This window comes from Epinephelus fuscoguttatus, linkage group LG21 (genome assembly GCF_011397635.1).
Source record: "Epinephelus fuscoguttatus linkage group LG21, E.fuscoguttatus.final_Chr_v1".
NCBI lineage: Eukaryota > Metazoa > Chordata > Actinopteri > Perciformes > Serranidae > Epinephelus > Epinephelus fuscoguttatus.
Window position 1 is genome coordinate 6,140,647 of NC_064772.1, and position 27,557 is coordinate 6,168,203.

The 27,557-nt window shown below is 39.5% G+C and overlaps 1 protein-coding gene across 1 annotated transcript in view; it reads right to left on the reverse strand.

The window, feature by feature from the left end:
• LOC125881479 (sodium channel protein type 4 subunit alpha-like) overlaps window positions 1-27,557 on the reverse strand; it is a 353,001-nt gene that overhangs the window by 50,631 nt on the left and 274,813 nt on the right. The window contains exon 23 of the mRNA XM_049564551.1: window positions 11,204-11,327. Coding sequence (XP_049420508.1) covers window positions 11,204-11,327 — 124 coding nt within the window. The remainder of the gene's footprint in view (window positions 1-11,203; window positions 11,328-27,557) is intronic.

Below are 27,557 nucleotides of genomic sequence, written 5' to 3' on the forward strand. Positions count from 1 at the left end.
TGTGACTCCTGTGCAACGTTAACACCTCTAGTTTAAATGTGCGGTAGCGTAGAGATGTCAACAACGCAGGCTGAATGTACGAACGAGTCAGGCAGCCAACAAACACCCTGAGATTCACCATAACTTCCATATGGCCACTTTGTCTCTGCACGCACACACACACACACACAGCTGGTGTCTGCCTGCTGTTGTTAGTCAGTTTTTCTAGCCTACTTCTGCAGCAGCTGGCTGACTTGCCGGAACCACTACTCACACACACACACACACACACATGCACACACACACACACACACACACACACACACACACACACACACACACACACACACACTACCATAGTGCTGCATCAGCATACTGGTGGTACTGGTCCAGTGTGATGGGACTGCGAGCTGAGTCAGAAGGGAAGCCAGGCAGCAATTCTGTTTCTGTCCCCAAAAATATGTTGACACCAGCAAGGTGAAAAGGTCATTATCATCTCCTTTTTTCTCACTTCCTGTCCATTCATTAAATCTTATACTTTTTGGATTTGCCTTCTTTATCTTCTGCTTTTCATTTCATCTAATTTTCTTTTCACTCGTCTCCTATCCTCTTTTGTTCTATGCTCTCCTTTTCTTTCAGTTTGCATCCTGTCTTTTAGGGAGCACCTCAACTTAATGTCATTTAAAGTTTGTATTTGATCAAAAAAATATCTGCGCTTTCGATCAATGCCTGAGCCCCATTTTAACACCACATTTGGACTTCCCATGCATCCCTGAGTGCACTACAATGCACACAAAGCTAGCATGGTGTCAGCTAACAAAGCTAAATAACACAGTACCACAGCTAGAAGTAAAAACACATGACTGGTTGACACCGCATCACTGGAGCACCGAAAAAGCTGAGGTCAGCTCATCTTTGATTTGTAGCGTGTCACACCTGTCCACAGTGACAAGTGTTGGGTGTCAGTTCTTAGCTTCATGTCACTGGCTTCCACTGAAAATGACTCATAGCCTGTTGCTGTGTTGCTTGTCGTGTGAACATAGCAATAGGCATAGCCCTAGCTGTTGCTATTATAGTGTGTTTTCAGATTGTGAAAGTTATGGTACCATTTTTGTTGCCCAAAAAATCTTGTTTAGTGTTTGGTTGTACTAAAATACCCTCAAAGGATTTGGATGTTCAGTTCTTCCGGTCAGTACATTGTTTTGTCATGTTTTTTTTTTTGCCAGCCAAAATTAGCATTAGCATTATCACATTTACCCATAGCTGTAATGCACTGTGCTAACCGAGCAGCTAGTGTTAGGGTTAGTCTAACCTTCTTATTCAAATATGGTCACTTCTGGGTCCAAAAATCCAAGATGGTGACGGCTAAAAATGCCTAACTGGGGGCTTCAAAGCAGGAGTCCACAAACCAGTGGGTCAGTCAATCAATCAATCGTAATTGACAACACACTCCAACTTGCATACATACACAACAATTCGCATACATCCTTGCACATGAATAGCCAGTGACCATTATATAAGGAGGTGATAATTACTATGGATAGGTGCATCCTACTGACCTGCAAACATGACGCAAACAAAGAAAGAGAGAGAGAGAAAGAGAAAAAATGTTCTAAAGCTAACACTGAAGGAACATTTCATTTCCATCTCTTGGTAGTGGTGTGACAAGGAAAAGTAAATCAAAGGCCTGGAATCAGGTAACTGATGCCGTTCTCTCTGTATCTTCCACCATCCAAAGTAAATCCAAAAAAAGCTTCAGTAGACACAAAAAGCACAACAGCTACAGAAGGAGGCTCCTCCCAGTCAGTTATCTTCTGCAGATGATCACATTGCTTACATCATCGGAGACACCTCTCTGTCAGGGGAGCCAGCAACATGCCTCCACTCGACCAGTCAACAACAAACTCAGAGGGTACAGTGATGTACGTGTTATATTTAGTGTGAAATCACTATTCATTCTGACAGCCATCGCTGATAGCTTAGTGTTTGGTCAGTCACGTGGGTCTCAGTCTTGCTATCGAAGAGAAGATGCATTTGAGGAGTTTTCTCTTCTGATTGAATCAAGGGGGAACAGGATGCCAGAAATATAGAAAAACAAACAAACATGTAAGTCGATTTAAATAACTCATTCACGTTTTTAAGAAACCTAATCTGAAGCTTAAAGCTAACACTAACTAATTTAGCTAACTGTGCTATATTTCTAATATTTTGTCATGATTAACTTGTTTCAAAGGCAATTGGCAATATTTATGTGCAATCCTTATTTACACAAGTACTACGAGCAGTCAGAAGCAGGGGTAGATTTTGTTGGTACTTATAAAAGGATCGGAGCTACTGATGAACTTCAAAATACATGTAAATTTCCTTCCGAGAACAGTTTACACACAAATTTGTTCTGCTCACGTTTCATGAATGAAAAGCATTGTGTGGTCTGTGTTTACTTGAATTTACTGACATTATCTACTGGATATGACGTCACACATTAACTGAGCCTGTTGAAAGATTGATAAATGTTCATTACCACATGCTGCCATGTATGTCAGACATCTAATCAGATTTTGCTCTTCTGATGGATTTGCTCTTTCTGTGAATGGGTCTCCATGCTGTGTAGCAAGATGAGCCTCCTGCACCAAAAATGCTGTCAAAACTTTTATTCATAATTGCCAACACAGCCTCCATAATTCTGGGAAAAGAATTAGAGGAAGGAAAAACAAAAAACCTTGCAAAAATAAAAGAACCTCCCTAAATTACTGAGAAATTGATTCACACAGGACTAATATTATCACATAACCTCTGAGTTTGGTGAAATCTGGCAGATAATTTGTGGTGGAATTTTTATTTGACAAATTACACCCATGGCTCATTCGCACGGGATTAAGATCACAGAGGACTTCCACAATTATTACAGTTTTTTAAGGTAATACTGGTCCTGTGAAAATAAAGCTTCACTTTGGATGTAGGGTGACAAGAGCAAACAAAAGCCCAGCTTGTTCTGCACCTTTTTCCTCTTCACTTCTTTTTTAAAATCTCTGCACTCATCTCACTTTTATTTTTTGTTCCCCTCCTCCCTCTCTCTTCTGCAGTACGATACTCTTTTCTCATTTCCTTTCTCCTTTGCCCTCTCCTCCCTCATTACTACTTTACTCTTTTTTCATCTACTTTTCCTTTTTCTTATTTCTTCTTTTTTATCCTTTCTCTTCTTTCTCCTCTTTTGTCCCTTCTCCTTTGTTTTTCCTCTTTTCAGCTTTATTCTCTCGTTTCATTTTGTTTCACTTCTACGCATTTTCCTCTCTCTTCTTCACTAACTCGTCATGTATCTCACCAACTAACACAGACGTGCTGATGACAAAGCTGTGAAGCAAAAGGAAGGAATTTTGTTCATGTTTCATCCCTCCTCTGTCAGTGCTCCGAGCAGCTGATCTGAGTCCAGCTGGTGACAAACGTCAGCCTGCTGTGAAGGACTCTGCTGAATCAGGAAGAAGCGGGCGTCGTGTTGGGACAGTTGCAATGGACGCATCAATCTTGTAAATGAATCAAAGCTAATTCAACATCTGCCGCTTGGCAGGCACTTTCATCCACAGCAGCTCTTACAGGAAACAGGCCTGTCTCTGGGTGGAAGGTGGACCTGTAACTGGTGGTGGGCAATCCAGGAAAATCTGTTCTTTGTCCAATACTGAGAATTATCAGGGCTCTCTGATACCTGCAACATGTCATTTATTGCAGCTTGTTTTTATAAATTACCACTGTGTTGAGTAGTAAAGATTTCTTATAAATATTAATATTCCTATTTTTTTTTATTTCTTGCTTCTGTTATTTTGTTGGAAAATGTCAACAAAATCTTGTTCACAGGGACAGCTCCTTTAATTTTGATTAACAGAAAAAAGGTACAGTGTAGAAGATGATTGAATCAACACTTCGTTATCAATAGTGTTCACACTATGAACAACACAGCAACAGGGTTCGGGTTGTTTCCAGTGGAAGCAGGTATTATGTGACAGGTGGCATACTAGCACCCGACACTTGTAGCTGCTGATGGGCATGATGCACTACAAATCAAAGATGAGCTGGCCTCAACTTTTTTCAGCGCTCCAATGACACAGTGTCAACCAATTTTTTTTGTTTCTAGCGGTGGCACTGTGTTATTTAGCTTAGTTAGCTGACACCATGCTAGCTTTATATGTGTGCTAATTGCTGACCAGTGGGAGCACACTGTCAATTTACAATTGATTGGCATTCATGAACATACACACGTGCCTACGATGAAATTTGAGTTTCCCACGGTGTTCATGAATTCGGTCCAGGTTTAGTACCAGGGTTTTTTATGTGCAAATTTACTCACAAATTTCATGAATGAGACATATATGGTAATTTCTGGTGTAAATGTTGAAAATGTAAATCAGTAGAAATACTTGGGAACTGTTCTTGATGACAGGCTGACTTTTGAAGCCCATGTGGACTCACTTTGTAAGAAGGCTCATCAGCGGATGTATTTTTATAGGAAGCTCTGTGGTTTTAATGTGGATTCTACTTTTGTGAGAATGTTTTATTCTTGTTTTATCAAGTCTTTAATAACCTTTAACTTCATCTGCTGGTTCGGACTTTTAACATGTAAGAACAGGAACAAACTGTTGGGAATAGTCAGGGTGTGCAGTAAAATTGCTGGCACAGCCCTAAGCAACCTCATTGATCCTCACAAGGTGAGGTTGGTGAAAAAGGCCAGACTGATCCTGGCAGATCCAGACCACCCGCTTCATGGAGAGCTCAGGTTGCTTCCACCTGGACGCAGATATCTGCCGCCGAGATGCAGGCCAAATAGACTGAAGGATTCATTTGTCCTTGCAGCGATTAGACTTTTAAGTGACTTGTCTTGACTCAATTTCTGGACATATATATTTGTTTCTATGTTGTTTTGTTAACTGCTAGCTGTGGAATTAATTGCCCCTAGGGCATGATAAAGATTCTTCTTGATATTGGAGATAGCCACTATAATGTCATCCATTTGTTTGTGGACTCCTGTTCTGAAGCCTCCAGTTTTGCATTTTTGGCCATTGCCATCTTGGATTTTTGGAGCCAGAAGTGACCAAATTTGAATAAGAAGGTTGAGCTAACTGTAACACTAGCTGCCAGCTCAGGTAGCACAGTACATTACAGCTATAGGTAACTGTGATAATGCTAATGCTAATGCTAATTTTTTGCTCGCAAATATACAGGGTTAAAACCATGAAAACAAAATGTAGAGGGTATTTTACTACAGCCAAATACTGAACAAAACTTTTTGTTAGGTGACAAAAATGTTACAATTAACTTTCATGATCTGAAAATACACTAAAATAGCAACAGCTATAGGTATGCCTATTACTGTATTCACACCATGCGTAACAAAGCAAGAGGCTACGAGTCATTTTCAGTGGAAGCTGGCTACATAAAGCTTAGAACTGACGCCTGACACTGCGAAAAGGTATGACACACCACAAGTCAAAGTTGAGCTAGCTTCAACTTTTTTCAGCGCTATTGTTAGCTATTGTTATGCTAGCTTTACTTTGCAGTGAACATGGACATGCAAAGAGGTGGCAAAATGTGATGTTAAAATGTGGCTCAGACATTGATGAAAAGCATAGATATTTTTTAGACCAAATAAACACTTATGATGACATTCAGTCAAAGTGCTTTACAGCAAGTGGCAGACATCACAGAGCCTGTGATGACACAACTGCTTGAATAAGTGTCTGAGCAACACTTTCACAGTGCTGTTGCGGTGTCACTCATAGTGTGAACACAGCATCAGATGGCCCATGTTATTGTCCAAAAATCTGTTGTCATGTCTTCAGACATTAGCAGTGTTGCCTTGTCAGCACGTAACCACCATTTTCTAAGTAGTTTCACTACTACTACAATAATAATATTTAGTACCGGTAATTAATGCTCTGTCTATATTCATCTAATACACACAATGTTCTTTGCATGGGGCACATTGTAAGAAGTTAAATATTTAATATGTAACTTTTCCACATTAAAACTGTCTAAAAACAACAAGACCAATGTTATATATTTTTCTGAGTTGTTTACCCCAAACATTTCCAACAATATTCAAATCAAGAGAAATCTTTCATTTTAATCAAAACACAGTCTGTGTCATTTGGTTGCCATCGCCTGTCAGTGGTGTCATATCCCTTTTTGTGTGTGTGTTAGGGTTGTGGTTGTCTGCCAGAAGCTGTCATAAAGTGACATTTTATTCAGTTTTAAGCCACATTTATATGTGCACTTTTAATTTTTCTGTCATTTCTAACTATATGTTTTAACTGGATGGAGGATTTTAGTTATCAGATGTCGTGATACTAAGTTATCAGAGAAACAAGCTGATGAAAGTTATTGGCAACACAGCTCTAGGTCCTGCTGTGCCAACCAGCATCTGAGAAACATTGATTTGTTACATGAAAATGCTATATTCATATTATAATTAAGGGGCCGTATTCACCAAGCTTCCTAGCAGTAAGAATTGCTCCTAGTGACGAAATTCAAAGATTCCTAGAATTGTGACATTTTCTTAGAATTTCCCCTTAAAGTTAAGTCTTAAGTGCAACACACACCGCTGCTGGCGCGGCGCTGTGGCCGTCAAGGGCCGCTCCCCAACACACACTGGCAGCGGTGCACAGAGGCACCGTCAACATGTATTTCCCACCCCAGCCTGCTAGGTGGCTGTACCTACACTAGTTGCCAACGGTTGCCAACTGCTAGTAACAGAAGAAGAAGAGGAAAAACTTTGAGGCAACAACAACTTGAATTTCACGGGTGAGTTTCTTATCAAAGTCGTCTTATTAAAAATTTGAAACAACCGCAGTTGATCCTACGAGATGAGACATACATAAAAGGCTTTTCTCGCAGCGCCACCATGAGCGCCGGCTGCGCTGGAAATAGAGCAGTGGGCTGAAGCAGAGCAGCACGGCGCGTTGGCTGGCGCCAGTATGGGTTGGTTCATAGACTATAATGGAGGCGGGCGGAAAAACTGCAAGAGTGCAGCAGTGATGACTTTTGTCTGTGACAACCAATCACATCTGTTAAAAAAAAAAAAGCATCGCACCTAGCAACAGGGTCAACCACATCCCCCCAGTAAGGTAAAAGTTTCTGTCCCTTCCTTGCTCGGAGTTGCTCTTAGAAGGCATTAGCAGGCGCTGGGCTAGCAGCCTCTCTGCGACAAGCCGAACAGCATTGGAGAAACAGATAGATTTTTAACATAAAAATGCTATATTGAGTGTTTTTACTGGTTTGAATCACCTGGTCTGTTAATTCAGCCTCAATGATGAAAACTGAAGGAATTCTAACCGGGAGAAACTGCAATTATTGCAGAGGTCTGTCTTTTGACACTTTTTTGACTGAGAGACCCCAAATGACAGAAAACTGCACACTAAGTTTGACTGTTAACTGCTGTGAACAGGGTATAATAAGGCAAGACACATCAGCTTTTTGATGCAACAGGATATTAAATCCAGGAGAAAAAGATTAAAATGTGTCTGTATTTTGATTTAAATATATGTATTCATCTCAAACCATCCAGTGTAAGTGGTATGGTGACCTTGTCAGCTGCAAATACTGTATGTTACATCTGGGATTCATGTAGTTACTGCAGGTGCTGGGGATGTTTTTTTTGTTGATTTTGTTCTTCAGGCAGGGTTTTCCAGCTGGCTGGCCTAATTCTGCCTGAGTATTTTACCTCAGGTTACCTCTCAAAGTCAAATGGGCAATATCAGTCTGAACAATTCTTCCTTCTCATTGAACTCTGATCTGGAGTCAGCCATTTTTGCCAATAGAGAATCTATAACATACAAAGTATCTTCACTCTCTCCGTCACTGCTATGATGTCTCTGTATCATGGCCATGTTAGCTGAGCTGTGTTGAAGACAAATCTCTGTGCTCCAGGAGGAAACTGGCTGAGTCAGGAAGGAAACAAGGTGTTTGCTTTTCACCTGGGTTAGTCGGTACAGGATCATAAATCTAATTGTGAAAGTATTGGGGCAAGTGGGCGGTGGGACGGGCTCATGGTTAGTGGAACGATCATGTGGCTCACAGTTTTTAAACCCTGCAGCGAGAAAAACATGTTCAAGGCTGCTCTCTTACTGAGAGGATAAAGACAATTTGGAAAATCTAAATCCAGTCATCACAAAAACAATGATGCATCATGACACACGACGGCAAACAAATAATAGTTAGCAGACAGTATTTGTACTGCAAAGAACTTCTTGTCGACAAACACCACAAAATTAATATAAATAAATCCAAAATACACCTTGTACATTAGTTAAAAGATACCCCAAAGGATCTAACAGATTCACATCACTTCCATCATGTGATTTTCCCTAAGCTACATAAATGTCCATAAATGACTGATGAAACTCTTAGAAATATAACACTCTGGAGAAGCCAAAATGAACACAAATTAGTCTATCTTGTCTTCTTTGAGAAGTTAGCCAACTTAAACACATCTAAATTAAACAACCATTTCCTTTTTTCATTGTCTTGTACATCAGAATATTTCACTCTTCAATCGTCAACAAAAAACAAACCTAAGTCTGATAAAAAAAAACCAAAAAAAACCCCCGCCTTAAATCTTGAGGAGTAAAGAGGAAGAGGACTAACCGTTGACTCTGTCAGAGCCCTAAGACTTTTTAAAATCTAAAGAAATCAAATGGTTTGTTAAAAGAATACTGCAACAGCCAAATGATCTTTGAATAAAAATTACTCACCCTGTGTTATGTTGAAATTGTTTTGTTTTTCTCACATAAACAATGAAAGCAAAAAACAGCAAAACCATATCAAAACATCCACTACCAAACTTGACTGACATGACTCCTGCAATATAATCAAAGTCTTATTTATCCATTCATATGCTCAGTTCTTCCCAGACAAACACCACTTTCTGACAGGGAACTGAATGGAAAATGAAAATTATCTGTACTCTCTTGAAAGCCAGACTCCTTTTACAATAATTTTTGCTCACTGAACATGGCAGCTGCTGGTCTACCACTGCCTCAATCAATAAGTTTGCATTATTTCATGATTTTGGTGTTTAAAAGGGTTAATTCAGATTCACCAACGTCACACAATAACACAAACAACAGATCAACGTATTTTTGTCAGTGCAGTCTGGATTCGAAGAGAGAATAGATAAGTTACACCTTCCGTTCAGTTGTTGGAAAGGGCTGTTTGTGTGAAAAGTACTAAGCACATAACTGGATAACTGAGACTTGGATTATGCTGCACAAATTGTGTGAGGGTTCTGATGTTTTGGTATAGTTTTGCTTCAGTTTCTGTTTACTCCAATTCATTAAAAAAAAATTCACCATTGTTGGATTCTTCGTTCACAGTGGAGGCATGCAAGAAAAACTGTAATTTTCTTCACAAATTCAACTTAACATGTATAAGTGAGTTATCGATATACAAATGATTATTTAGATAGTAAGGTATTCCTCTGAGCACTTGAACAATTAAACAACTACTTCCATTTTTTCATCGTCCTTAACACCAGAATATTTCATGGTGTTGTTGAGACATTCCATGAAAGACTCATGCTCTTTAATTATCAAAAAGAAAAACTTAAGTCTGATTAAAAAAAAAACAAACCTCCTTTCTCTTGCTGTTAAATTCGTAGATGTTCAAAGGGGACTTACTGTTGACTGTATGTTGGAAAAAAAAGAAAACGAGACTTTTTTTTGTTTCCTAATCATCACCTCTGTCTTATCTCGCTTAGGATTTTATTTGTTGATCTGATCAAACTTGGTAAGTAGGGCTAACATCATTGTGTTATATGCAGATATAAAGCTGCATGTCATCTGCATAGAACAGAAATAAATGTTCTTTTGTTCTTGCAGTTCCACAAATAGAAGATAATACATCATTGGCTATTTTAGATCTTTAGGGATTTAATTCCTGGGATTTCATTGGCTGTTGGTTGCCGAATAGTACTCCGGTGTTCCCCCAGCCTTTTTTTCTCCTATGTCTCTGCCATGCTAGCTGTGCAAAATTGGGGCTAAGACAAATATGCATGCTCCAGGAGGGAAACTGGCTGAGTCAGGAAGGAAACAAGGTTTTTGCCTTTCACTTGAGTTCATCAGTACTGGATCATAAATCTCATTATGAAAGTATTAGGGCAAGTGGGTGGTGGGATGGGCTCATCATTAGTGGAAACCATGTGCATACAGCTTCAAAACATTTACAGATCTGCAAACTTGCACACTCATTGCAATGAAGGAAGGAAAGACGGAGGTGAAATAGTCTGAGTGATGACCTGTTAGATTATATTAACATTTCTTAAATGAGGTAACATATGAGCTGACTATCTCTGGGAGGTGGAGGGGATGGTGGATGGGATGACACCAAGGTAAGATGGATGCCAAACTGCAGACCACTGTTCAAGACCAAGAAACAAAACAACTGGTTGTTTTTTGGCAAGTCATTGCTGTGTTTCCAGTTGCTTTCATCCACCAGATATGGATGATTTTGGCCGCCTGTCACAGTTTTTCCTTTGGGGATAGTGCTACTAAAAGCAATAGTTTTTTTACTGAGACATCGCTGCATTTCCTGCTGGTATAGTGGCACAAAAAAGTGGTTGTCTTATTTACCAAGACACTGTTGCGTTTCCCGTCAGGATAGTGCCATAACAGTGGTTGCTTTTTACTGAGACATTGCTGTGTTTCCAGTTGGGATAGTGCAAAAAATCCTAACTATTTCAAGCCAAAACATGATCTTTACCTAACCATAAGCAAGTGCTTTTTGTACCTACACCTATCCACACATTAACCGTCTGCAGGGTTGTGAAAAGGCAAATAAACGTTTCTGCAACATGATAACATACAATAAAATATGACATATCTGTGATTTGTATAAATGTACAATGCCGACATTCATTCTGATGCCTGAATTGACATAACTATAGAACCTGTCTGGTGTAAAATACCATCTTTGTTAGCAAAATTTGATTTTACGTATGATTAGCGCATTAACAATTCCGTAATAACACATCCAATAACAATTATACATATATTAATTATATATATATATAACAATTATATATATATATATATAACAACAATAATATATATATAACAATATATATATTTTCTAATATGTTGTATCCATGTTTCCTTGTGTAAAAGTGTTAATTGTGTCCGACCTTGTTGCCTCAGCTGCTTTGTGTGTGTGTGTGTGTGTGTGTGTGTTTGTGTGTGCTTACTGTCCGGAAAGCAGTTGTCGGGGTCCATGGCCTCTTCAGCCATTTCTGAGTACTCATCCTCTTCATCTCCAGGCTTCCTGAGGTCCACTGTGCTGCCCTCTGATAGACTGATGTCATCTTTCTGCTGAATAATACAACAAGAAACAACCAATCAGATCAGTTCGCAGGTGCATCTCCATGTAGCGCATTAAAAACAAAAGAATTTTAGAATCAATTCTGTACTTCACTGGTAACCACTATTGAGAGGCCAGTACTGGGGTGATATGGCCTCTCTTCCTGGTACCAGTGAGGATTCTTGCTACTGCATTTTGAACAAGCAGCAGGCGGGAAAGTGCTTACTGACTGACTCCTACGTGGAAGGAATTACAATAGTCTGTGTAAGAGGAAATAAAAGTGTGCGCTAAAATCTCTAAATCTTTGATGGGCATGTCACGATCCTGAGGTTTTTTTAATATAATGTTATCTTGTGGACTTTGTTTTTGGGGTTTTCTGTTTGTGTTCTTTCTTGTTTTGTTATTCAATCATGTTTAATCTGTTTCCTGTTTTATTTTGTAGATTCTCTCCTCATGTGTTGTGTCTGGTTTTCCTTCCTGTCTTTGTGTTTTCCTGCTGTTTTCTATCACACCTGTCTCGTTAGTCCTTTCCTGTTCCCAGTCTTTCTTTCATGCCTGTTCTGTATTAGTCTTGTTTGCTCCAGTCTAGCGTTCCCCTCCACACCCTTGTTGTTAGCCAATCCCCATTTCCCTCCTTTTGCCCATGTCCACCTACTTCAGCTGTGTCTTGCTCTTGTGATTAGTTTTCTGTGTTTTCTGTGTTTCCTTTTGTTCCTTGTCAGTTCATCTGTGTTCTTGGTGTCATTTCCTGCTCCGTTCCCTGCCTGGTGTCTTGAGTTCTGTTTGGATTTTTTTTTTTACCTGAGTTCATCCCATTTTCCTGGTTGGTTTTCAGTTTAGTTTTGGTGCTTCTTTCATTTTTGACTTTAAGCTACCTGCCTGCTCCGGATGTTTTTTATCAGCTGCATTAAAGCTTGCTTTTTGCTAAACCTTCAGCCTGACAGAGCAAGAAAGGTTTTAATTTTGCAAGTGACTTAACATGATAAAAGCCAGAGTTACCAACAGAGTAGTCTCACCACCAGACAATCAGAGATCTCCGCCTTCTGATTGTCTGGGGACACTCCTTTCTAAAGTGTGTTTAACACACCGGAGAAAACGGCCGGCAACAAAGCAACACCTCTTGCATTTTTTAAAAGGACACCACCTCCCGGAAATGTGCGCTCTCCCTTTTCTCGTCTGCAAGGAAACAAACACACAGAGAGCTTGAAAATGGATGCCGAGAGATTTAACTCCGTTTTATCAAACGTGTGCTCAGTCCACCAGATTGTGGAAATGAAGGACTTACAGCGACTTTGTTTAAAACTTTTAACGCAGGTGGACTATGTTTACGAGCACAAGAGTTCAGCGAGCCACCGAAGGACCGCCCTGCGGATTTACTATTGGTTCTGCAACGTAGGGAGTTTTTTAAACTCTGAAATTGTATCTGCCCATCTAAACACAAAATCAGGGAGAAAGACGTCAGTCTTTAGTTAAGCAAAGCGTCTAAAGACTGACTTGTGAGTCTACCAACAGAGTTGATTTATCTATCAGATTTTAAACCAGAATCGAAGAAAACACCCAGATTTTTTGCATGTGATTTTATGTTTAATAAAAATGTCACAAGCATACAGTGACTAAGCAACAAAACTGTACACAGAGTGTGCAGAGCTAATAATAAAAAAAATAAGATAAGAATATATGTTAATTTTTAAACAATTAAACAATAAAATAATATATGACATCGTAATAAAATGTACAAATTGAAATTCTGGGCCAATACTGATACCAATGTTTAAAATAACAATTTCGCCATTAGCCGATACTGATTTTTTGGTTTGTTTGTTTGTTTGTTGTTATTTATTCTTCTTTTGTGCCAGGGAAACACAGAAATCTACACTATGAAAAATAAATGTAGAGTTTTAAAATCATTCAGTCCTTCATTACATTACCTTTAAATGAGCACGAATTCAATAATACACATCTATGAAACAACCTTTAAAATAAAAATCATCTTTAAAAAAAATAAGCAAAAAGCCTTTTATAGTGCTGTGAAAACATCAACACATTCCTCCTTTAAATAGCTGTTTTTATTCAACTTTCTCGCTAAAAGCTACATTTTACAAGATTACACGGATCACATCATGAGAACACTATAATTTTCATTTGCCCAATACTCATTTTCACTGAACAGAACTTTAACACTCCCCAAGTTGTGGCACCCCCTATGGATGACGGCGTCCTTAGCATTCTCCTATACTGCCTGTGCCACAGGCTGGTGCTGCACATGCTGAAATCAGTTGAGATCAAAATGAAGGTTTAGTTCAAAGATGGCCGTGGTCTGAACAGCTGGGCCGGATGTAGGGAGGTAGGAAGTAGGGAAGGGGCCATTGCAACCCACCTCCCACTTTATGCCCCTGGCTCACATTCTTTTTAAGTCGTCAATCGCTGTGCCTCTGCTGGAGTGATCCCATCACAAGATAGTCCATCACAAGTCTTGACTTTTAAACTTTGTAATGGTCAGACCTCTCAGTGATTGAATTTTTTCTTTAATAGTATACATGATGGATGTCAGAGGTAAGATATGACAGAGCTCACAAAAAGTTATAATATTATTATATTATTTACATTTAATAATTTCACAGCAGTCGTAGTGGGGAGCCATTTTTTTTCCAAAGATGGCAAGAGCTCTCTTAATTAGTTTACTTTTCTTTTTTAGTTTAGAGTTGACATGTTATGGTTGAAACGCAACCGGTAGCGATATTATTTAATGAATTTATTCAAAAATAGAAAACTTACCCGTACTTCAGCAGTATTCATATTATTTATTGTACATAGACTTATATATAACCTCCAAACTGAGTGTACTTCCCTGCCCTTTCTGGACTATTTCCCTCGCTACCTGCCCACACATTTTTTTTTTTTTTTTGGATTGCTGTTGTTGCTCTTTGTAATGCATCTTTGAGTATCCTGAAAGTGCTATATAATTCCAATGTATTATTATCATTATTATTATTATTTAGCTTACTCCTTTTTTACCTGATTAAATGATGTTTTTGTAGAAAACAGACAGAATTTACAAAAATGTGGGACACATATTTAAAGGGCTAACATTTTCACAAAAAAATATATTTATAACAAAAATGATTATAGCTGTACATTTTGACAACAGTGTTATCAGTACACACTGTTAGTTTTAAATTTTGGAGGCTTTTATCACATTTTTTAATAGTTTGAAGTTGTGAATTCTTGTCTGTGACAAGGCTGTTTCCTGACACAGGTTAAGGAATTCAAAAAATAAAAGCAGATCAAATTATTTTATAAATCATACTTATTTCACATATGTACTTATATGTATACATGAATTCTAGTAATTCTAGAAGTAGAATTAGCGTGTTTTTACTTTATAATCTTAAGGACATGATTCGTCCCAATTGTCAAGAATGGGTAATTATAATTTTCATGATATATCTAATCTGCAATGTGTAGTGATTACTGTTATGTGTGGTAAAAAGTATATATTGCCTTATATATTGCAGCAGAGTATGAGTGTAATGTTGCATAAAATAGAATTTTACCTTTATTCCACCACAGTTTTTGGACAACAGTGGAGCTTTATGGCACTAAGTAATGAGATATATCAGACTTTAGATACACAATCAGCACTCGTTAGTAGGATCAGGTCAATGGTAGATTGGGTTTTATTAGCGCTTGTGTTAGCTGTATAGTATCAGTATGCTGTTCTGAGTGTTATTTGAGTAAAGTGTGGTGCGTGGTTGTGTGACCATCAGCATCATTTTGCTGCAGTCGGAGCTGAATGAGTCAGATTTAATGTTACATCAATGACAGGAATCCTGGCTGAGAAAACAGAGAGGCATCACCTTCCAAACGCTCCCTCCCTCCCACTGCCAGGAAAACTGCCGTCTGTTCACTTTGACTCTGAGATCTGGACAAAACTAGACGTCAGGAAATCCCCCCTCATCCCCCCCACCCCCCATCCCCTCTATCTCAGCTGACTTCAAAGCTCTGTGTTTGCTGAGCATCATGGGAGTTTAACTTTACAAAGGGACGAGGGAGATGGAGGGATAGGAGACAGGTTTTCTGCTGAGGGCTGAGGACGGAAATTTGGCAGGTTTTATTGAATGTCTGGACAAAGACACAGCAGGGGTGTATGTGTGTATGTGTGTGTGTGTGTGTGTGTGTGTGTGTGTGTGTGTGCTGTACATGTGTTTGTGTGTGTGGACAGGTGAACTAACTACCTGAGTCAACAGCTAACTCATGAATGCATTCAGAGTCTGGGAACAGAGAGCAGCCGCTGTGACGAATGCCAGCCTTGGACACACACACACACACACACACACACACACACACACACACACACACACACACACACACGCACACACACACATGCACGCAAAGGTGAAGCCAAACGGACTGAACACACACCTAATCTCTGACACACACTTACAGGTGAAAAGATCTGCACACAGAAACTGGATAATGTAACACACACACGCGCAGCAGCCTTGGGCCGGAACCCAGACAGTTGACGTCCATAATGAGGGGTTTAAATGTATTTCTATTCACAAGCTGTTTCTATTGTGCAGACACAGAGGAGGTGAAGGCAGTGAAACACATTCAGGGCCTGTTAAATAATGAATCACGTGCAATCAGATTACTTTAATCACAGTAAAAGAATGAGATTTCAGGATGGTTTTACTAACTTGGGTCAAATTCCCCTAGAATTCAACCATTAAAACTGTACTCACAGAGTTAATGGTTGAATTCTAGGGGAATGGAGACATTGCTACAAATCCATTTCATTTGGAGGTCAAAGCGACAGTGAGTGCTCCCAAAATGCCCCGATCATCCTCCCAAAAAACAGCTGTCTGTGCAAGAGTCTTATATTGTGCTGCAAGAATGAGTCCTAAAACCTGGAAATGACTTAGCATTTTAGCATTCCCGATTTCCTCATCTCAAAGATGCCTGAAATGAGGTCTGTGGTTAACACAAGCTTTAAAGATTTTTACGTTTTGTTCTATGACATGAAATACGTCAGTTAATACCCCACTGTGAATTTAGAAGCTTTAATGTGTTTCACAAAAGGCAGTTGCTAACAAGTGGCTAAATGGAACAATAGAATGTCATCATCCCGAATGCAGATTAACAGCCCTGTTGTAGTGCCGACAATGAAGTCATGTGACTGTAGTATAATTTGTTTATAGCCTAAGGTTAGCTTTTATCCTGTTATCTTTTTTTTAAAGATATTTTTGGGGGCATTTTTTGCCTATAATTGATAGGAAAGCTAAGTGTGAAGGGGAGAGAATGAGGGAATGACATGTAGCAAAGAGCCACAGGCTGGAGTCGAACCCAGGCCACCGCGGCAACGGTCTTGTACATGGGGCGCCTGTTCTATCCACTAAGCCACTGGATTTGACTGAGAAGGCGAGGACACTATTGGCAGACAGCCTGTCATGCAAAGCAGCCTGCCTTAATTATGCATAACTTTAGCCTTAATAAAATGTAAACAGGTGAGTTATATAAAATTTGCCCTCTGTACAGTTGTCATGAGGGGGGGATATTAGCTATTGAGACCAAAGCAGTTTGTTGTAAACATGTTTATTTCTGCCATAAAGTTGGCAATTTTAACATGGGGGTCTATGGGGATTGGCTCGCTCTTGGAGCCAGCCTCATGTTGCCGTTCAAAGAACCAACATATGCTCATGTGGACCTCGTCACATATTTGGTCATGGACTGTCCGTCCACTTACGACGTGCAAGGTACCTTGGGTGTGTTGGTTGTTGACGTTATGAGACACCGTGTCAAATTCTCTTTTTTGAAGATGCACTTCCATTTTCACAGGAAATTTGATGTTTATATACAGTCTCTTTCAAAATAAATGCACTACCACAGTATAACACAAAGAATCAACGTTTTTTTCCTTCAACACCAAACACACATGGTTGGGTTTAGGCAACTAAAACACACTTAGGTTTAGGCAACAAAAGGAAGTGGTTATGTTTAGGAAAAAAGAACAGGGTTTGGCTTAACCGTCCTGCCCACCCCACTCAGACGTTCGCCGCCTTAACTTTTGTCCTGTCCCGTTGCGTTTCCCCCTGACGCCGCAGGGCACCGTTAAACTATAATGGCAACTGGCTGCGTATCATGCTGACGTCAGAGGACGCCTTTTTTCGTTTTTGACGCTGCAAATCACTCCCCAAGCGCCAGATTTCGACAACCTCAGAGTGAGACCGGGCTCAAATAACTGCAGTTTTTAACACCTCCATGTTGGCTTCATTTCTCAGCTTGATTGCAACATTTACTGTTAGGCAGTGACCTCTAGTGGCTGTAGTAATTATGGCATGAGCAAAGGAGGAAGTCAGGTGACGTAGTAAAAACAGCGACAAAGTCCATGAGGGGAGGAGGTCGGGGTGGATGGATCAAGCCCCCAGGAACAGGACTGGGCTTTGAAACAAATTTGACATAGTGGTCAAACTGTGTACAACTCCATGTAATGATACTGGGCCCCAAAAATCTTTTTTCCCATAGACTTACAGTATGTAAGTGATGTCTGAAAATGAGTAGGAATATTTTTTTTTGAGGGTCACAAATCCCACAAAATGACTCATTTTACCATAAGGATTGGAACATTGGGAAAAGCCTAGAGGAGCACCGTAATTAAAACCTTTTATTGCTATTCAAGTCAGTGTATCGCTCAACCAGAAGTCAGCTGCTCGGCCGGTAGAAGTCTCTGATGTGCCTGCTCTGTGGGAAAAACAAGATGGCGATGGCTGAAATGCTGAGCTTGAGGCTTCAAAATGGGAGTCCACAAACCAAGTGGTGAAGTCATGGTAGCTTCGTCCATTATTTTACAATCTATGGTTTTTGTATAAAAGCAATTTTGCTTAAACTGGCTTTAAGGGAATAAATGAAGCTGTGGGAGACCTGTAGTTACAGTAGAAACAGTGACTCACATCGAGATTAAAGTTGGTAATCTGTTTTTATCTGTTGTGTGTGTGCATTCTGTACAGGGCATGTGTTATAAGTGGGCTGGCATGTCTGTCATCCCTTCAGTCACAAACACTGAAACCACATCCTGCACCTACTTATCATTCCTCTGTGTGTGTGTTTTCTATTAATACTTAATACATTAATTGAGGAACATTAGAGAGCGGGACACACACACACTATTTTAATGTGGCACAGATGTAGTCGTAAATTTCTTGAATCCACTCCCTGCTCTCGACCTCTGTATTCCTTTGTAACACACACACCAACACACACACACACACACACACACACACACACACACACACACACAGTGTCAGCAGACTGGAAGACCACACTTCACTGTTTGTATTCATGTTTTCTTGTCAGCTCGTTCAGACATTTCATTCATTCATTCATTCATTCACCGTTAAAATGAAGCATGTGGAGTTGTTCGTCTTCACAAATGCAAAATAAGTCATATTTTATCTTTTCAACAGACTGAGAGAGAAAGAAAGAAAAATAGAGGAGACGATGAAGACAACAAAGGAAAACAGATATGCAGAGTTGCTTATCTGCATCCATTGAGTTGCTACAAATACTAAAGTACAATTTTATGGCACTTCTGTAAGTGTTTTCATGTTTTGCTTTTTTTTTTGCCTTTACTCCACTACATCTCAGAGGGCATATATTGTACTTTTTAAAAGTAGTACATTCATTTGACCACTCTAGATACTTAACAAACTCAGGCTATATACAGTGGCATGCAAACATTTGGGCATCCCTGTTCAAAATTTATTTTACTGTGAATAGTTAAGTGAGTAGAAGATGAAGTGATCTTCAAAAGGCATCAAGTTAGAAATGAAACATGCTTTTCAACATTTTCGTAGAATTGCTAGAAAGGCAAATCAAAACCCCCACTGACTGCAAAAGACCTGCAGGAAGATTTATGAGACTCAGGAGTGGTGGTGCACTGTTCTACTGTGCAGCTACACCATACAAATATGATCTTCATGGAAGAGTCATCAGAAGAAAACCTTTCCTGTGTCCTCACCACAAAATTCAGCTTCAGAAGTTTGCAAAGGAACATCTAAACAAGCTTGATGCTTTTTGGAAACAAGTCCTGTGGACTGATGAAGTTAAAATAGAACTTTTTTGGACGCAGTGAGCAAAGGTGTGTTTGGAGAATCATGGCTGCAGAGTTTCATAAAAGAACACCTGTCCTACTGTTTAACACGGGGAGGGTGGCTCATGCTTTGGGCTTGTGTTGCAGCCAGTGGCACAGGGAACATTTCACAGGTGGAGGGAAGAGTGGATTCAGTTAAATTCCAGCAATTCTGGAAGTAAACATCACACCATCTGTGAAAAAGCTGAAGTTGAAGAGAGGATGGCTTCTTCAACAGAACAATGATCCTAAACACACCTAACAATGGACTACCTCAAGAGGCACAAGCTGAAGGTTTTGCCATGGCCCTCACAGTCCCCTGACCTAAACATCATTAACTCTTGTACTCCACACTCATTCTGTAGCAAAAACGCCTAAAATGACATACCCAAATTAAATGACTGTAGCATCGCCAGAAAGAAAACTCTTTGAAGTTTCTTGTGAAAGTGTCAGAAACACTCTAGGTGATACAGAGACAAAGTAATGGGCCTCTGAAGTCAGTAAAAAAAATTAAAGATTTTGCTTCATCTGAGCAGGTAAATGACACTGTGGGGCTGTAGGCACACTATCAATGAACTTTTCCTGTCGAAAAACGGCATGACATGCAATTTTGGACTTTGTGTGTTTAGGCTGCTCTGGTGCCAAATACATCATAAATAAAAGAAAAATGATGTTATTTTTGAAAAGTTGAGAGCTTCCTGAATCCGGCAATACCAAACATCACATGGTTTGATGACGCAGTGCGCCTGGGAGATACCATTTAACAGAGGAGGGGGGGAGTGAGGATATCAGCATCCTGGCAGAGGTAAAAAAAAAATCTGTGGATAGACCTCAAAAGAGCAGTGCATGCAAGATGGCCCAAGAATTTCACAGAACTAGAAGCTTTTAGCAGAAAAGAATGGGTGAAAATCCCCCAAACAAGAACTGAAAAACTCTTAGCTGGTTACAAAAAGCATTTAGAAGCTGTGGTATCTGCCAAATGCGTCATCTTTAACTTTTTGCCTTTTGGAAATCAGTTTACCTTCTACTTACTTAACTAGTCACAGTAAAGTTAAATCTTGTTGGGCACTAATGCAACTCAAAAGCACCAGAAGTGAGAAGAATGACACTTTATTCTCACAAGTCTTAGAAAAACTTGATTGAGCTTCATTTTTCAAGGGATGGAGTTTGGATGCAATGAAAAGTATTTCCTTTGCTCTTGGTACAACCTTCTGTTTAAGCTCCTTCATCCACAAAAAGCTGCAAAAAGTTTCTGAGTTCTGAACTGAGCTGAATTAAAAGACAATCTTCTTTCAAGTATGTATCTGATGTTTTGGTGCTTATATCACAACTTTTAAAGAGTTTTAAGGACAAGTTTTTCATAGTCTTAATTTTTATACTCTTTTCAAAAAAAAAAATCATTAAATGTTTTTGCTTTTATATTTTTTTCAAGGTTCAAAACAAGTTAAATTCTCTGCATTATGCAATGTTTTGTTTGTATGTTTGCAATACTGTTTGTAGTTTATCTGTGATGTAACTCTACAGGCAGCAGCTTGTGTTAACAGGACAACAGGAGAAGCAGAGACGTTTTGATGTCGACTACAAAATAACAGACAAGAGAAATCAAAGCAGAGCTGCCGCGTCCGTCTCCCACCACCTGCCTCTGCAGACAACACCTGTACATCTGTTAGCCAGGTCCTGAACTCTGCAGGGGTCAGAGGTTGCCAGCGAGAGACTGAGGGGGCGGAAGGAGTGATGAGGGTCACAGTCTGTTTTACAAGCTGCCATTCCAGGGCAGCGCGCACACACACACACACACACACACACACACACACACACAGCAGTACACCTGGCATAAATGCAGAAAAGCAGAGTGACAAACACACCAGCTCAGGTGTTTATAAGCAGCGTTAATGGCTGCTTTTAAACTTTTAAGAGCTTTTTAAGTGTTTGGGGCAGAAGTGACACACACACACACACACACACACACACATACATATATAAAGACCATAATTACACTCAGTTTTAAAATGTCTTTCGGTGATTTGAACACAAGGCAACAGCTGAGACACATCTCAGTTCACACTTATGTCTATCACGCGTCTCAAGCCGACCTCGTGTAGCCTACTTAGTGCTGTTCACTTTTGACCTGATTGCCCGAGACACATTTTAAACCAGTGTAAACAGGGTAAAAGAGTCCTAGGGGTGAAGACTTGTCCTGACCTGACATGAACAGGTTCCAGTCCTCTGGACTGGTGGTAAACTGGTTTGGGTCCAGTCTGATTCTTTTCAAAGGGTAACTTCGGTATTTTTCAACCTGGGCCCTATTTTCCATGTTGCTGTGTCTAAGTGAGTAACGGGAACAACAGTTTTTGTAATTGGTCTCTGCAGCCACTGGACAGGCTACAATGGAGCGTTACTGAGCAATTCAGCATTACCAATCAACGTTCACTAAAAGTATTTTTTTTTTTTTGTCACTGACGGACTCAGATTGTTATCTTATGTGTCTGTAGAGACAGGATCCCTACAGAGACAGATCTTTTTGTTAAAGAGTGAGAGCCTTTTTGTTTTACCAGAAACAGCCCTGAAATAGCCATTGCCAAACACACTAGACTCCAGTGAAATAAGCAGTAACTTTATCATGGTAAAACATGTCGACAGAAACAAAATAAAACCATTTTGGTTTGTATTTCCACTGTTCTAACAATTTTGCTTTGGTTGAAATAAACCCTTAATTCATCCAGTTAGATGTGAAAACATGCTGGCTCTATACATGTTAAACTTTCTGTGTATTTACATGAAGTCTGATGTGTCTTGGGATTGGCAATTCCAGGGCTTTTCTGGTTGAACAAAAAGATCTTACGCTTTAACAGAAAGGTCTGTCTCTGTAACATTATTCCATAATGTTGTCAGACACTCAGAGTAACAATCTGAGCCTGTCAGTGGCAAAAATAAACACTTTTTGTGACGTAAATTGATGGTGCTTATCAGCTTCTTTGCATGTAATGTTGGTGTGCTGTCCAAATGGAGGGCAGCTGGAGCCAAAGATTACCAACACTACACAAATATGATTTGAGCTGTTTAGGGCTATTCCAATTGATCAAATTGAAAAACAAGGTCTACTAAAAGTCCCCAAAATATTAGGACGTAGTAATGATAACCTGACAGTGGTGCATTAGTATACAGTATTGACATATAAAAAAAAAAAAACATTTACTCACCCAGCCAAAAACAAGACAGCAGTCATTTCATTGGTGGATCCAACCGCACAAAAAATAATAACAGTCCACTAGAGTGGAGGACCAGGTAATTTGTAATGACGATCATGTCCACACCGGGCTAACTGGTTAAGTTGTCGAGAAAAAAAATTACTTTTCTTTGTTTTGTATGGATCACATCCAACTTAAGTTTCAATTTTCTGATGATACCCGCTGCCTGCAGGTTCATTCAACCCTTTTATGTAGTCACTTTACTCTATTTACAGTTCACACAGTATATGGATTTATCACTTCCTGCTCTCCATCTCAATTTCAGATGTCATAATAGTCACGTCAAACAAGCTATTGCCCACAGGGGTTACACTGCAGCCTTTTTTGCCACAACCTGCTGCAGCACTCTTGCTCAATACTGAACCAATTTAAAAAATTGTTGGTCCCATTAGTCCACTTAGACACAAAATCATAGGTGTCCAGTGGTAGAGAGAGTATTCAGATCCTGTACTGAAATAAAAATACTAATACCACACTGTTACAAGTTAAAGTCCTGCATTAAAAATGCTCCTTGTGAGTGTAATCTGTTTAAGGTAGTTTAAGTAATTTAAGTATCAAACTGTCTCCTGTGACTGTTATTCTATTATATATGATCTCATTATATGATTCTGACTCATGCATTAATGTAAAAGCAGGATTTTACCTCATTTTATACTACTGACTAATGATTATTTTCATTTTTTTTTTAAAGATTATTTTTTCAGGGCTTTTTGCTGACAGACAGGGTGAAATGGAGGAGAGAGAGAGTGGGGGGGTGATATGCAGAAAGGGTTGCGACCGCTGTGGCGATGAATCGCCTTTGTATATGGGTTGCCGGCGATATCCACTACACTACCGGTGCCCCATGATTGTTTTTATTATGCGTTAATCTTAATTGAATGTAAAAAGTACAATATTTCCCTCTGAGATGAAGTGTTGAAGTATTGAGTGCCACAAGAAGCAAATACTCAAGTACTTTATCTTTGAATGTAAAACAGTATTTAAGTGAATGTGCTCAGATTCCAGCACTGTGGATATTTAATAATCATCTTTAAAAGAGTTTTAAATGATCCAACTGAAAGAGTCTCCCAGACATTTTAAGACTGTGTTACTCAGTTTATGGCACAGTCATTCCACTATGACCTTTGACCTTGGCTGCTGACCGCGTCCACCTCCAGCAGCTGATTTCAGTTTTATGAGACAGTAAAACCTTGTTCGGTGATTTATGGTGCCATTAAAGCACAGGTCAGCTATTTAATCATTACATAACCAAACACAGGGTCTATTAAAACAGAGTGCTGCAGCAGCTTAACAGCTTTCTATTTACAGTGAGCTGTTTGTGTACCGAAAATAAATTACATACAACAGACCTGCAGGGAGAGGAGAGATGGGGCGAGAGATATAGAGAGGTGGAGAGGGAGGGGAGAAAAACAAGAAATTACAGCTGGGAGAGAGGGAGAGATAACAAGAGGGAGGATGGATGAATGTGCATCCTGTGGCATTAAATGTATTCTCTTTTTGTTGTGTTGCACCACTGGCTGGAATTTTACCCAGACACAGGTAATTGAGTCTACAGCAGAGTCTAAAGCAGAGTCCTACATGGGTCTGATTTTCAAGTCTCACTCTGAACTTGCAATACTACATCTGCTCCACCACCCGCACATATGACCAGTCAGTTCCAGGCTCAATACAACCCACCAACACAAGATCTGTGGCCTGACCCCAAACTACAAATCCTTTAATACAAGGCACTGTTCAAATGAAACTTTTTTTTTTTGCTACCCCCATTTTTTATTTTATTTTATTTTTTACAGATTTCAGTTAAAGACCTAAGACTTTTTTATGCATTGAGTAGATATATTTCTCTTGGTCACAAATCTGTTAAAATCCATATTAGTGAGCAATTTTCCAACATGATCCATCCACCTGACAGATGTGACACATCAACATGCTTATTAAACAGCATTATTACTAGACAGGTGTACCTCTGGATAGTCACAATAAAAGGCCTCTCTAAAATGTGCAGTCTGACCACGCAACACAATGAGACCGACGTTATAAGCTTTGAGGATGTGTGCCATTGGCAGGCTGATTAAGGGAATGTCCACCAGAGCTGTTGACTCTCAACTGAATGTTCATTATAGAACAATGATCTGTCTCTGATGATGTTTCCATGAATTTGGCAGTACGGCCAACCAGTCTCACAACTGCACAGTTTGGTTCCAATGACAAACTGCTATCGGGTTAAGACCCTGGTGAGGATGATGAGCATGCAGATGAGCTTTCCTGAGATCAGCTGTTCAAGTGGCTGATCTCAGCCAAACTTGCAGGTGAAGATGATGAATGTGGAGGTCCTGAGCTGGTATGTGGTCTGCAGTTGTGAGGCAGGTTGGATGTCCCGCCAAATTCACAGAAACGACCCTGGAGCTGACTTATGGGAGTGAGATGAACATACAGTTCATGGGCAACAGCTCTGGTGGACACTGTCTACACCTATGGTACATCAGAGTTTGGCTAACAAGAATTTGTGTATGCTGTTCCATATATGTAGAATTTTCTGGAGAGGGACTTAAAGTTGTACTCATTGGTTCTTCTCAGCCGTTTCAAAACACTGTTGCAGGAATCTTGTACGGAATCATCTATATGCCAATGTCAGGGTGTATTTCAGGTGGTCTTTTTAATTGTTGGTAGTTGCTTTTGTGTTTCTTGTTTTTATGGTTCACTTATAGCATAAACAAATATAAGTTTTAGTTTTTCTTTGTAGAAATCTCATTTTGTGTTTAATATTGTTTATTCTGGACTTGCATATTTTAGATTCTGTATTTATGTTCTATGTTGTCTGCCTGTCCTGACTGGCCAGGACACTCCTGCAGTCAGCTTGCCAAAAGCATGCTCCCTTAGACCTTGTGACATCTGTGGCATTGTGTTGCATATTTTAGAGTGTCCTTTTAATGCGACCATACGAAGGCACACCTGTGTAGTAACAATGCTGTTTAATCAGCATATTGATATGCCACACCTGTCAGGTGGATGGATTCTTTGAAAGGGGAAAGTGCTCACTAACACAGATTTGAACACATTTGCAACCAGAATTTGAGAGAAATATATGATATATAAATATTTTAAAAACACCAGTGGTATGTTTACATTTTTGTTCAGTATATTTTAAAATGAAGGTAGTTCAGGAAATACAATTCAAATGAATATATCTGGCTTATTCTCATAATATGGTGCAGCACATCTCTACAGTTAACGTGCCTGTTAGTAATGCACTTGATTGAAGCAACTCTTTGCAGAAGACAAAGCCGACACAAAGTAAGCAGTCAGAAGATTGAAATGTTATAACAATAAATTAAAGTATTATTATTATTCTTATTTGTTTTAAACTATTTATCATGCAACACCTGGAATTCATCCTGGGTGTTCTTTCCTAAAACCAGAACTGAGCAGAAATGAAGTTAAGACTAAAAGACTAAATATCACCAAATCAATTTATTTAATGGATTACATAGCACAAAATTATTTTGTGAACAAACCACAAGCATCCTGACAACTGCAAAAGGATGCCTGTAGCCCAGGCAAGAGAAATCACCACAGTGGCAGACAGCATGAACGCAAAGTTCAGCAACACTCATCGCATCTATTTATGTAAATGCCTGCAACAGTGACTACCACTGACATATCAGGGTCTTGCAGGGTTGTTCCATTTCATAGGGGAAGATTTCAATCCCGTGTAACACTGGTCTGAGGGGCAATGTGGCAAACAAGGGGTAGAGGTGAGCATGAGAACTGGGATTGAGAACTTATCAGACGCACGTTGTCATGGTCAGCTCCAACAATATTCAGTTGGATAACATTAATAACACCAAGCTACCCTTGAGCCAGGCACCAAAAACAAACATGCAGACTGAGGTTGTATGAATGTGAAGCAGGACAGTGCTTGGGCTGCACACACTCACACTCACACACACACACACACACACACACACACACACACACACACACACACACACACAGCTGCTGACTAACCTTATTCAGATATCAGCAGCACCTTCTTGCTGGTACATTATTTAACTGCCTAACTAGGTCACACGCTGGCAAACACATATTGTTCCAAATAATAAAAAATCATTTCACATTTATGTTGCTGAGCCAGCGAGGAAGTTCGCCAAAAAACAACCGCACACGACCGCGTGAATAATTTAGACGTCAAAATATGACGTATTTAACAAAAAAACTGAGCAGCCATGTCTATTACTCATGGTGAAAAGGCCTGTGCGAGTAAAAGTACCACAGACTCATTTATTCTTACTGCAGTTAGTCAGCGCTGACGTTGGTGGGTAAAACTGGGGGGGGCAGCAGAAATAAACTGTGAACGGACACATTATCACCTGATACATTTTTTATAGTGTGCTTGTTGGCACACAGCTGCTGATATACAGTAGACATCCATCAAATACAAAAACACATTATTATTATAAACATTTTGGTGTTTACGTCACCTGATGAATGTCCAATTTAGCTGCTAAATGCTCCCCTGTGTTCACCAGAAAGTCTCTCTGTCTGCTGCTGTGTCCCAGTGGTGGAAGTATTCAACTGTGTATAACAACTGTATTCAAGTGTTCAATATGTATGCTCAAATATGTTTAGCCACTCCAGGCAGATTTTTTAAAAATTATTTTTGGTCAAAAATGGCTCTCTTGATAGTTAAGGTTGCTGACCCCTAGTTTAGGCAATGAAACTCCTTGGTTAGGTTTAGAAAAAAAATCATGTTATGGGTTGAAGTATGTTTGTTACGCAACAGCAAGGTAACATAAATACATTACTTAAGTAATGTCAGTGTACAACCACTATGTAAATTATGTTAAAATAACATTGAATTTTGG